The sequence below is a fragment of the Penaeus monodon genome, chromosome 12 (genome assembly GCF_015228065.2).
Source record: "Penaeus monodon isolate SGIC_2016 chromosome 12, NSTDA_Pmon_1, whole genome shotgun sequence".
Lineage (NCBI taxonomy): Eukaryota > Metazoa > Arthropoda > Malacostraca > Decapoda > Penaeidae > Penaeus > Penaeus monodon.
In genome coordinates this window covers 39,399,479-39,411,972 of record NC_051397.1, presented here as the reverse complement: position 1 = coordinate 39,411,972, position 12,494 = coordinate 39,399,479, and the positions used below count along the sequence as shown (strand labels likewise).

The following is a 12,494-nucleotide window of genomic DNA, read 5'->3' as shown; positions in this document are numbered from 1 at the left end:
TTGAGGTGGGATAGGGTTAAGGGATAGGAGAGTGGCGGTGATTTTTTTATCGGTGATTTAGGTGTTGTTAGTGAAATGTGGCGGGGGAGCCCGGAGAGTTTTCTACAACGATTTTGAATGGGGGGTACAATAACTAATAAATCCATTGTTGTTGATAATTATGATGTTTTTGACAATGATGATGGAAGCGACAGTAACAGTATGAAAAGACGAAATTTATTGTAATAGTAATTGTAATTATTATCTTCTTTGCGAAGGAATACTGGTTGTAATAATGATACTTAAAATGCCAATTAAATGTTAATGAAAGGGAAAAGTGTTCAAAATAATCATAAACGTATTGATTTTGATTATGATCGTGATGGCAATGTTGATATCATTGTGAATATTAGTAGTTGATAATATTTATTATATGTAATACCACTGATGATTAGAATTATGGTAATGACGGCATGATATTAATAATAATAATAATAATAATAATAAGGATGATGATAATAATAGCAATGATAAGGATGGTAATGTTAGTAACAATATTGAAGATGTAATAATAATGATAATGGTAATAACAATGATAATATAAAACACGTTTTAGCTTCCGAGAGTTTGTATTACTGCTGTAAATGCTTATGTCAGTAATTGTAAATCTAACATTATTGATGTGATTATTATAATATTAAAAAAGATCACAGCATTAGAATGAGGATGACCATGGTAACAATAAGACCACCCTTAGTCAAGATGATGAAATGGTGTTAGTGCAGCCTATATTCGTAATTTCCGTTCCTGTTTATATATATATATATATATATATATATATATATATATGTATGTATGTCTATAAATATATATGTATATATAATATATGTATATAAAATATATGTATATATAAATATATGTATATATATATATATATATATATATATATATATATATATATATATATATATATATATATATATATATATATATAGATAAATATATATATATATATATATATATATATATATTATATATATATATATATAGTATATATATATATATATATATATATTATATATACTATTATGATTATATATATATATATATATAGATATTGTAATATATTATATATTAATATTATATGTATTATATATATATATATATATATATATATATTTATATAATATATTATATATATATTATATTATATATATATGTGTGTGTGTGTGTGTGTGTGTGTGTGTGTGTGTGTGTGTGTGTGTGTGTGTGTGTGTGTGTAATATATATTTATATATATCTTTATAAATGTGTGTACATATATGTATATATATTTTTCCTCCCTATATTTTTCTCTTTTCTATTAGTCCGTTAAAACCATTACTATTAGTCGTAATGAAGATAACAACAGCAACAGTGGTGAGGGTAACAATAAGATCAACTTTATGATAATATTTGTGAGATGAATGGTAATGATAATAGCATTACTGTTATTATGTTATCATGAAATCAGGTGTATTACAGTAACTGTAGTTTTGATAATGCTATTTTGATAGTATTATATAATAGTATTAATAATAATGAATGGAAATGATAACGCTAATAATGACAATGACATAATTACCCAGTAAAGATAATGGTGGTAATTATGAAATGATACAGGCAATGATGAGAATGTAAAGAGGATAATACTAATAATCAGATTGATAATATTATTAGTTGTGATGATATTTGTTGCGAATATTTATAATAGTTATTATTTTGGTTACGGAATACCAATAATAATATAGCCAACAATAACACCGCTGGTAATATTTGCATGATAATAATAATTATGGTAATAACGCTACTGTCAGTGTTTATTATCGCTGAGATGGTATTGTTGAAATATGATGATTATATTGATCGTAGATGCTAATTTATTATTTTGGTTACGTAATAACGATGATAATATAGCCAACAGTAACACCCGTGGTAATATTTGAATGATAATAATAATGATGGTAATAACGCTACTGTCAGTATTAGTTATCACTGATATGGTACTGTTGAAATTTGATGATTATATTGATAAGTAGGTTATATCCGATATTTTACAACTATGCCTTGATTAATTGTTTCCATCAGTTAGGGTAATGAAACATGGCAGGAGAGGCCCCAAGAGTTTCCCCCTGAATCGTAAATAATATATTATAGCATATTATTTAAATGCTAATTACATTGATGATAATGGTATTGAGAAGAAAAAATTACAAGACGTTATGATCGGGATAATAGTAATAATAATAACGATAACGATAACGATAATAATAATGGTGATAATAATCATAATCATAATCAAAGAAAATGAGAATAAGGATGATCAGGATTATGGAATAGTGATTAAGATATTCATAGCGAAAAAAGGGATAATGCTGCTTTTGACAATACTGATGGAATTAATGGTAACAATAATGACAAAGATTATATTAATTCTGATATTGATAAATGTGATGACAGTATTATCGAATATATTGATAAAACTGTCACAGGGAAGGTCCCGATTTTTTTTATTTTATTGTTGTGAATAATTATGACAGTAATTTCAGTGATACTTTAATTAATTATGATATTTGTGTTGATGATAATTATGGTATTAGGATGACAATTGTAATGATGATAATGATTAGTAACAATTGTGACAAAGATGGTGACGAAGATAATAGCGGTTATAGATAGTAGAAAACCTGAAGGACGTAATATATATATATATATATATATATATATATATATATATATATATATATATATATATATATATATATATATTTGTGCGTGTGCGTGTGTGTGCGCGTGCGTGTGCGTGTGCTTGTGCTTGTGCTTGTGTGTGTGTGTGTGTGTGTGATGGTAACGAAAATAGATACGAAAAGGATGAATGTAAAAAGTGGTGATAATAATCATGGTGATAGTGTGAGATGACAATAATGTAAAAGTAAAGTGATTATAAAATTATGACAATGTTAATGGCATTAATAACATTAACAGCTGTGAGAAAGAAATTTCTTTTTCTAGCAGACAGATTTCATTGCTTTTTCATTACTGTGAATAACATTATTATGATAATAATAATAATAATGATGGCTATAGTAGAGCTAATACTTTAAATGATAACACTATTAGGATAAGAATAACGTCAAGATTTGTACTAATTACAATACATGTGATAATGAACTTGATGTTTATGATTATACTGATAATAACTGGAAAGGATTCTGGAGTTTGTAGAAGTTTTATTCATTATTTTTATTATTAATGGTTTAGTGGTTAACATCACTACTATGTTGCTGAGTTATGTTTGGTGTTGCTGTTAGAGATGAATTATAGCAGTGATATTTTAATTATGATATTAATGATGATCATAATGTGGATTATGCTAATAATGATACCTAATCACCTATAGCGAAGGTACCTGGTTATTATTATTATTTTTTTATTATTATTGTAATGCTCCTGTTTAAGGAGGGTGGTGATATTAAGAATAATGATGGTGAGAATAATGATAATAATAATAGTAATAATGATAGTGAAAGTAATAGTTAAAAGAAAATGATAATGATAAAGGGAGGGATACAGATAGTAATATTCGTGAAAAGGTGGTATTAGCACCGGATAATAATCGTATTATTTTTGCGGTGACAAATAATGAATTATTATGGGTGTCTGGTAATGATTATTGAGATAATGATGGTAGTAATGGTAATAATAATCATAATTACGATCTAGTTAACACTACTGAGAATAGTCATGATGGTTATTATTTTATAAAAAAAAAAAAATAAACTGGATGGTAATATGTCGTATCGCAAATAATGTTGATATTGATAAGAGTATTATTATTAAGAGTATTATTATTATTATTATCACTTCTATTATTAGCAGGAGGACGACCTTAATACTACTACTAATAACAGTAATAATGGTAAAAATAAGGATGATAATGATAATGATACAAATGGAAATGAGAATAACATGTAAATGATAATGACAATGAAAAAGATGTTGATCTGCATCTACAATGTAAATATCCCCTGTCAGTTATTTAATGGGATATTTCTTACTTCATGTTATACTATTAATAGGTAAATCTTTCTTTGTTAGTATTTATATTCACATGTAGTAAGTGAGATTGGTTGCATCACGCCAGGCTAATATAAGGAAGGATGAATCGTTGTTTTGTGCATAACAGGTATTATTCTCTTCGAGATGTGAACAATGGGCAAGTCAGTGCTAATTAAGGTGTTTGAAAAGGTCGCATGATGCTCGTGTGTGCGTGTGTGTGTGAGTGAGTGAGTGCGTGAGTGAGTGAGTGCGCGAGTGAGTGAGTGAGTGAGTGAGTGAGTGAGTGAGTGAGTGAGTGAGTGAGTGAGTGAGTGAGTGAGTGAGTGAGTGAGTGAGTGAGAGAGAGAGAGAGAGAGAGAGAGAGAGAGAGAGAGAGAGAGAGAGAGAGAGAGAGAGAGAGAGAGAGAGAGAGAGAGAGAGAGAATTCGTTATGATCAGTGTATGACGACGCTACTTGAATTTCAACAGTCCGCTAGCAATCCCTCCCTCCTCCCTCGCCAGGGATGCCGTGAGCGTGCCCGTGTTCGCGAACGGCAACATCCAGTACCTGTCTGACGTGGAGCGGTGCCTGCGGGAGACGGGCGTGGACGGGATCATGAGCGCGGAGGGCAACCTGTACAACCCCGCCCTGTACACGGGTCGGCAGCCGCCCGCCTGGGACATGGCGCTGGAGTACCTCGAGCTCGCCCTCCAGTACCCGTGCCCCACCAGCTACGCCCGGGGACACCTCTTCAAGCTCTTCCACCACTGGTAGGTCACGGGGGGTCACAGGCGTCCTGCTGACTCGCGCGCTCGAGGGGGACGACACAAAATATTAATTTCAATCTAAGTTCCTTCGGGGAAGCCAGCGCCGCCGCCCCGCTGTCTTATGCATGAGCCGCGGCAGCTTCGTTACGATGACGCTGCTATATTTTCCCATTACGGCGAACTTCTTCTTCTTCTTCTTCTTCTTCTTCTTCTTTTTCTTCTGCTTCTCCCTTTGTTATTGCTTATGTTATTGTTGTTGTTCCTCTTCTTCTCTCTTTCTTTCATAGAGGACGGGCCTGGCCATCCGCGGGGCAGGGCCATGATGTTAGACCTGCGGGAAGATAGCTTATTAGACCTGTTTATTTTTGTGTGGGAGTGAATAAACTTGTTTATTCTATATGGGGGTGAATAGACCTGTTTATTTTATCTTAGAATGACTGAATGTCTACCGTTTCTCTCAGCCTGTGCATGCCGGAGAACTTCGACCTGCGGTATCGACTCTCCAAGACGTCAACGCTGGAGGAGATGGTCGTGGTGTCCCAAGACCTGCGAGATCGGATGACGCCCTACCACACCGGGGAGAAGCCGTGGGAACCGGACCCTGGTGAGAGGGGGCGAGGGGGAGAGAGAGAGGGGGGGAGGGCGAGGGAGAAAACGCGAGGGGAAGGGGAGAGGGAGGAGGGGTGAGGGGGGAGAGGAGGGAGGTGGTAAGGTGAAGGGGGAGAAGGAGCGAGTGGGGGAGAGGGAAAGGAAAGAGGGAGAGTAGGGGAGGGGTGAGGGACGAGGGGCAAGGGGAAGAGGGTGAGAGAGGGAGGCGGTAGAGTACACTAAGGTCCAGCAGTTCATCCTGACCGAACCTGAAGTGTACTTAAGTATACTTGCAAGATGGATGCCTTTACTTTTGAATCTTTGTTCTTATGGGTATCTTGCGGATACAATAGAACCTGGCGAGAACCCTCGTTGTAAAACCGGTACCAGATTCTGATGACGTTTAAGGAATTTTATGCTAAATGTATATATTTTTTTATCATCTCTGGACGGCATAAAACGTAATACATATCACTGATAGTTCAAAAGTTAGGATAAAATTCTGGCACGTTTTTTCTTTCTTTCTTTCTTTCTTTCCTTTTTTCTTTTATTCTTCCTCCTCCTTTTTCTTCTCACTCTCTCTTTCTCTCTTTCATTCTTTCTTTCTTTCCTTTTCTACATTGTGCAGAGAGCGACCAGGCCAAGCTGCCCTTCCCCCCGTGGGTGTGTCAGCCGTACGTCCGCATCTCGCCCGAGGAGCACCTCAAGAAGATAAAGGAGAGCCAGCGGCGGGCGCAGGAGAAGCGGCAGCAGGAGGAGACGGAGGAGGACAGGTGGGGTCTCGAGGTTGACCTTGAGGAATAGGATAATTGTTGGATTTTTTTTTCTCATCGGTATAGGGATTTTTTTTTTTTTTTTTTTTTTTTTTTTTTTTTTTTTTTTTTTTCTTAAGAGTCAGTTAGTTATGTGGAAGGTGTGTTTTGAGTCGGATAGATAGTTTGAGCATTTTCGTGCTCTATATTAAGTAAAGATAATGCCGGTATTTGCTTTAATCTCATTATATATATTGTATGTTACGAAGACTGGTAGTCATGATAGGATAAGGCAGTGATAAAAAAAATCAAGTCACACACACTATGATTAAGCGAGAATTAGAACCTAAATGATCATATAATTACGCAAGAACATAGAAAATAAAGATAACATCACATAATTAAAGCAACGGATTCCGAACATCGCAACACACGTAACACACCCTGTGCCCCCCCCCCCCTCCCTGCAGTGAAGGCAGCGGCGGCGCCAGCGGAGGCGGCGAGGGAGGCAAGAGGCCGATCGGGGAGGACTCCGGGGAGGCCGACCTCTCCAAGAAGAAGAAGAAGAAGATGAGCAGGAACCCGAGGAAGTCCTTCGACCCCCCGGGGGACGTCTACGAGAAGTGCATCTGCAAAAACCCGAAGGTAAGAATGGCGGAAAAAGAAATTGCGCTGTGGTTTGGAGTTTGGGTGTTTTTTTTTTTTTTTTTTTTTTTTTTTTGTGTGTGTGTGTGTGTGTGTGTGTGTGTGTGTGTGTGTCTGTGTCTGCGCCTTTGTCTGTGTTCGGTGGTCTCTCGGGAAGTTGATGAACAAATAGCAACTGAATCTACAACGTATAAAAAGAAGAAAAAAAAAGATGGAGCCCAGTAGAACATCCGTTCTAGAATGTTTATGCGAAAGACATAATACATGAAACGGAAAGACCCAGCGACCTCACAGCTGAAATACCGATGGGTATACTTTAGTTCAACGTGCTAAAAAATCTCGGTACATTACGTTCTCAAAAAGGGTGCATTTTCATCTAATTATCGTTGTGGATATTGTAAATGGAATTATTTTGAATATCTGTAAGGGAAGAGTACGGAGTCAGCCAACAAAAAAAAATTATGAAATGCACTTATGGAAGACACTTAAAAAATGAAAAAAAAGAAAGAAGGAAAGAAAGAAAAAGGAAAACGAGTTTAGATCTTATCTTTTATCAAATGCTGTGGTGTCCTTGGAAGGTGAGATATGCATTTATTCATCTCTGAAATGTCAGGTTTACGTTTGCAAATAAAGCGGAGAGTTTTTTAACCAGTATATTGAATATACTATGACTTCTCCGCTTGTCTCAATAATGAACACATTGTTCTTTGTTCGATAATACGTACCCTCGTTCTGAACTCGGATATCGAAGTTTTGTTTCGTTTCTCCTTACGTAATATTTTGCTAGATTGATTGTGATTCAGCGAGAGGATTGAACTGCTTTGAAAACACTGTTGTTCGATTGTTGTTTAGATGATATAGTTTATAGATCAGTGTGCGACATGCTGAATTTAATATTTTTGTTCATTTTGTGTGTGTTTATATGCATGCGTGACCAGTGTGCGTATTCTCTCTGTCTCGCACTCTTTCTCCCTAAAATCTCTCTCTCTCTCTCTCTCTCTCTCTCCTCCTCGTCCTTCTCCTTCTCTCTCTCCTCCTCATCTCTCTCTCTCTCTCCTCTCTCTCTCTCCTTCTCCTCTCCTCTCTCTCCTCCTCCTCTCCTCATCCTCCTCCCCTTCCCTCCACTCACACACCACACACAACCACACCACCACCAACACACAACACCACCACACACACACACACACACACACACACACACACACACACACGCACACACACACACGCACACACAAGCACAAACACCCGCGCGCCCGCACACACACACATACACACACCCGCGCCCGTACACACACACACACACACACCCGCGCGCGCGCACACATATATGTATATGTGTATGTATATCACGCCACATCAGACGTGAGACAGGACAAATATCACACACATATCACGCAGACGGGTTCGTCAGGTTCATGCATAGTGTGTATGATATCCCCGACCTTAATAGACAGGGACAGACAACATACACACGCAAACGCAGCGCCGTCACGCACGCACGCAGTCACGGCACGCAGCACCACGCACCAGCACGCACACACACACACACACACACACACACACACACACACACACACACACACACACACACACACACACACGACAGTACCGCGCCAACACTGGTTCGCGATCAGGTGTAGAGAGACACAGGTACACAGGTAAGTTCCGGGGTAGGTGTGAGGGGAGGTGTCGTGGGTTCATCTTTAAGACGGGCGGCGGCGAGAGGGCGCCATCGCTAGCCCGCGGGTGTTAAAATGTTCAGGTGATGATGATGGCGCCACTTCCCCTCTCAGGCGTCCCCTCGTTTCCTGTCCCTCGTGTTTCCATTCCCCCCTCTCTCTCTCTCTCTCTCTCTCTCTCTCTCTCTCTCTCTCTCTCTCTCTCTCTCTCTCTCTCTCTCTCTCTCTCTCTCTTCGTCCATTCCTCTTTCCTTCGTCCATTCATCTCTCCTCGTCTCTTCCTTTCTCTCTCCTCGTCCCTTCCTCTCTCCTCGTCCCTCCTCGTCCCTTCCTCTCTCACTTCCCTTCCCCTTTTCCGTCCACCTCCCCCTCCCCGGGCCCTGTCTTTCGCGCTTAGGCCATTCATTTGTCACGTATTGATTCATTTGTCTAATCTCCTTCCTCCTTTTTCATTAGGTTATTCCCCTGCCTCTATCCATCACCTCCGTCAGCTCTCCCACCGGTGCATTCGCGGTTTTCCACACTCCCCGCGCCGCCTTCTCCTTCTCCCTCTTCCTCTTCTTTTCTCTCATTATTCTTCTCCTCCCTCCCCCTTCCCTGTCCCTTTTCTTTTCTCTGGGACTGTCCCCTTCCTCTTCTTTCTTAACCTTCCCTTTCCCTTTCCTATTCATCTTCCCCTTCCCCATTCCCATTCCCTTTCCCCTTCCCCTTCCCCTTCCCCTTACATCGTCGGCAAACCCCTCTTCCTCTCCCTCCCCTCTCTAATTTCAACTTAAAATTTGTGAAATTTGTGTAATTTGCAAATGAAATAGAAAATAGGACAAGTAGAAAATGTTCCTCAAAATGATTATCGGCCGTGTTATAGAAGCTGCTAGGAACCGATCCGTTCCAGGTATTTATCTTCATTAAGAAGATCTCTAAACGAACACAGGCATTTAAATCTCCTGCTCGTATCACCAGATTTGAGAGGGTGAGAGAGAGAGAGAGAGAGAGAGAGAGAGAGAGAGAGAGAGAGAGAGAGAGAGAGAGAGGAAAGAGAAATAAGAGAGAGAGAGAGGGAACAGTACAGTTACACTTCCATTCTCTAAAACAAGAATGAAATCAAATAATAAATAAGCTTCATCTCTTCTCCCAGGGTGGGCGCTGTGTGCATAACATGTGCCGTGCCTGTTGCCGCGTCAAATGCTACACGGAGGGCCTGGACTGCCCCGGGCATCGCATCCTCGTCAAGACCAAGCGGGAGAAAGCAGCCATCTACTACGGTCAGCTGGCGAAGCTCAAGGAGGAGGAGGAGAAGCTGCAGCAGCAGCAGGCCTCAGGACAATCTGACGAAGTACAAAAGGAGTGTGAGAAGAATGGCGTAGTTCAAAAAGAGGGCAAGCAAGAAGGAGAGAAAGAGAAAGAAAACGGGGCGGGAGCGGAGATAGAAAACGGGTACGAAAATGGGAATAAGAAGGAAAACGGTGGTTTTGACTCCGAGGAATCAAAGAAAACGGAGGCGGAAGACATGTCGAAGCACCAACCACTCCAGAATCTACCTCAAGAAGCTCATGAAGTTCAAAGCAATACATGCAACACTTGACATAATGGGAAGTACATGTAAAATAAAATAAAATGTTTCTTTGCAATAAACTTTTTAATATTTTATATTCGTTTCTGTTTTCATATTTTAATAAAGGGGAATATATAGCATTCTATTTTTTATAAGTTAAATGGACAAAAATGATAATAAAGACCGAAATAATGTCATTTCCGTACAGTTATCAAGGTCTTGCAATTATGTTGAAGGAAATTACCCCATTTCTTCCCAAACTATTTTCCTTGGAAAATGTTATACGTGTAAATGTTTCAGTGAGCGTATTATTATTATCGTTGTTATTATTATTATTATTATTATTATTATTATTATTATTATTATTATTATTGTGATTATTATTGTTGTGATTATTATTATTATTATTATTATTATTATTATTATTATTATTATTATTATTATTATTATCATTATTATTGTTATTATTATTATTGTTATTATTATTATTGTTATTATTATTATTGTTATCACCACCACCACCACCGCTGCTATTGCTCCTATATAATCATTACCATCATCATTATCATCATCATCATCATAATCATCATAATTATTAATTTTATTCTTTACTGTCAGATTAATTTTTTCAGTAGGGATATAATTACCACCATTTTCACCACCATTGATATTATAAAATGTTATTTTTATTACCATCAGTCTTATTATTTTTTTCTGTTATATTTACCATTGCTTTGCTATTTCCAGGCATGACCCTGTGAGGTAAAAAAAAAAATCCTCATTTCTGCATTTTTTTTTACAAACACTATACATATATACGATATGACATGACACCATAACCGAATTAACCAACATTAACATTATTCATTAACCAACCCTATCACGCTGTTCCTCCCCCCCCCTCTCCCCTACCTTTTCACCTCTTCTCCTACCTCCTGTTTCTCCTCATCCCTTCTCCCTTCACCGTGGGAGGAGATATACAAACAAACGCAAAATGACACTCATTATGCTCCCACCACCAGCCGCTGTAATGAGACGGGGAAACTACCATTACTGTCGAGTGTTAATGAGAGGCTTGCGATGGACTTCACTTCTCGCACAGCTCCATTCTCGAGGATTTTCCCTTCTCTTCCTCTTTTTGTCTGCTTAACTATCTCTTCTCTCTCTCTCTCTCTCAAGAGAGAGAGAGAGAGAGAGAAATGGACGGTAGGTCGTTTATCTGAAAGTTGTTTATCTGTTTGTCTGTTGGAATGGTCTTTATCTGTTTCCGGTTTCGCCTCATTCTTCTTAATTTTTGTTTGCAGTAGATTTTTTTTTTTTTGTCTTTCTGTGTGCGTCTCTCTCTCTCTCTCTCTCTCTCTCTCTCTCTCTCTCTCTCTCTCTCTCCTTCTCCCTCTTCCCTTCCCTTCCTCCCTTCCCTTCCCTTCCTCCCTTCCTTCCTCTCCCTCCCTCCCTCCCTTCCCACTTCTTTAAAGCTTTCATTCTGAGTTCGCACGCACGTGTGTGAATACGTTAGCTCCTCAATGATTTCCTTGAGATGGTTATTAAATGAGTGAGTCAGGGTGAGTGCGTGAGTGAAAAAAGTGGGAAGTGTGAGGTCGTGTGTGCACTTGGATGCACTTCAACCAACCGGCTTGCGAGCTGAGGAACGTTTTAATCACAAAGCATATTTGCATATACTGTAAACGTGTGCATACATTAATCGACGAGTAAAACACGGCCTTGCGGAGGTATGAAAAGCAAAATCTGTTTATGAATTTTACATGAACATTCCATGTGTTCGATTTAACCTTTCCCGCTTCACCTTTTCCTCTTTTGCTTTGCGTTTATTTTTTTTTTTCGATTTTTTTATGTGTTGCATTTCTTTTCTTCCGTTTACTCTTTTTCGCGTATTTCTGACTCTTTTTTTTTCTTTTCATTTTCTCACTTTCTCCTTCCTCTTCTCTCTCTCTCTCTCTCTCTCTCTCTCTCTCTCTCTCTCTCTCTCTCTCTCTCATCCCTACTCCCATCTCTCCCTCTCTTTCCCTCCCTTCTCCCCCCTTCCTCGCGTGCCCATCCTTCTCTCTCCCTTCTCCCCTCTCCCTCACTCTCCCCTCCCTCTCTCTTCCTTCTCCTCCTTCCTCTTTTCTCTTTCTCTTTTTCTCAAGCCGAAATGATGAAAGAATTAAGCACAAACCGAGCAACATACTTCGCGCGTAGGAAACCCTTCGTCAGAACCCGGAGAGGGATTCAAAACTCCAAAAAAGGGTCGAATGTCACAGATGTTGGAGGCAGGCGATGGCATTTTTATTTTATTTATTTATAAATTTTAGGTATCATTATTATTATTATTATTATCGTTATTTTTTTTTCACTTTATCATCATCATGATTACTACTACTAATGTGATCATTATCATTATAGTTTGTAGTATTATTATCATCATCCTTTTCATGATTATAATTGTTATTCTTA

At 38.3% G+C, this 12,494-nt stretch overlaps 1 protein-coding gene across 1 annotated transcript in view; it reads left to right on the top strand.

Annotated features, from left to right (window-relative positions):
• LOC119579438 (tRNA-dihydrouridine(16/17) synthase [NAD(P)(+)]-like) overlaps nucleotides 1–10,133 on the top strand; it is a 22,876-nt gene extending 12,743 nt beyond the window's left edge. Inside the window, exons 4-8 of the mRNA XM_037927243.1 lie at nucleotides 4,579–4,827; nucleotides 5,286–5,428; nucleotides 6,041–6,185; nucleotides 6,635–6,809; nucleotides 9,624–10,133. Coding sequence (XP_037783171.1) covers nucleotides 4,579–4,827; nucleotides 5,286–5,428; nucleotides 6,041–6,185; nucleotides 6,635–6,809; nucleotides 9,624–10,070 — 1,159 coding nt within the window. The 3' untranslated portion in view covers nucleotides 10,071–10,133. The remainder of the gene's footprint in view (nucleotides 1–4,578; nucleotides 4,828–5,285; nucleotides 5,429–6,040; nucleotides 6,186–6,634; nucleotides 6,810–9,623) is intronic.
• Nucleotides 10,134–12,494: the final 2,361 nt, after the last annotated feature.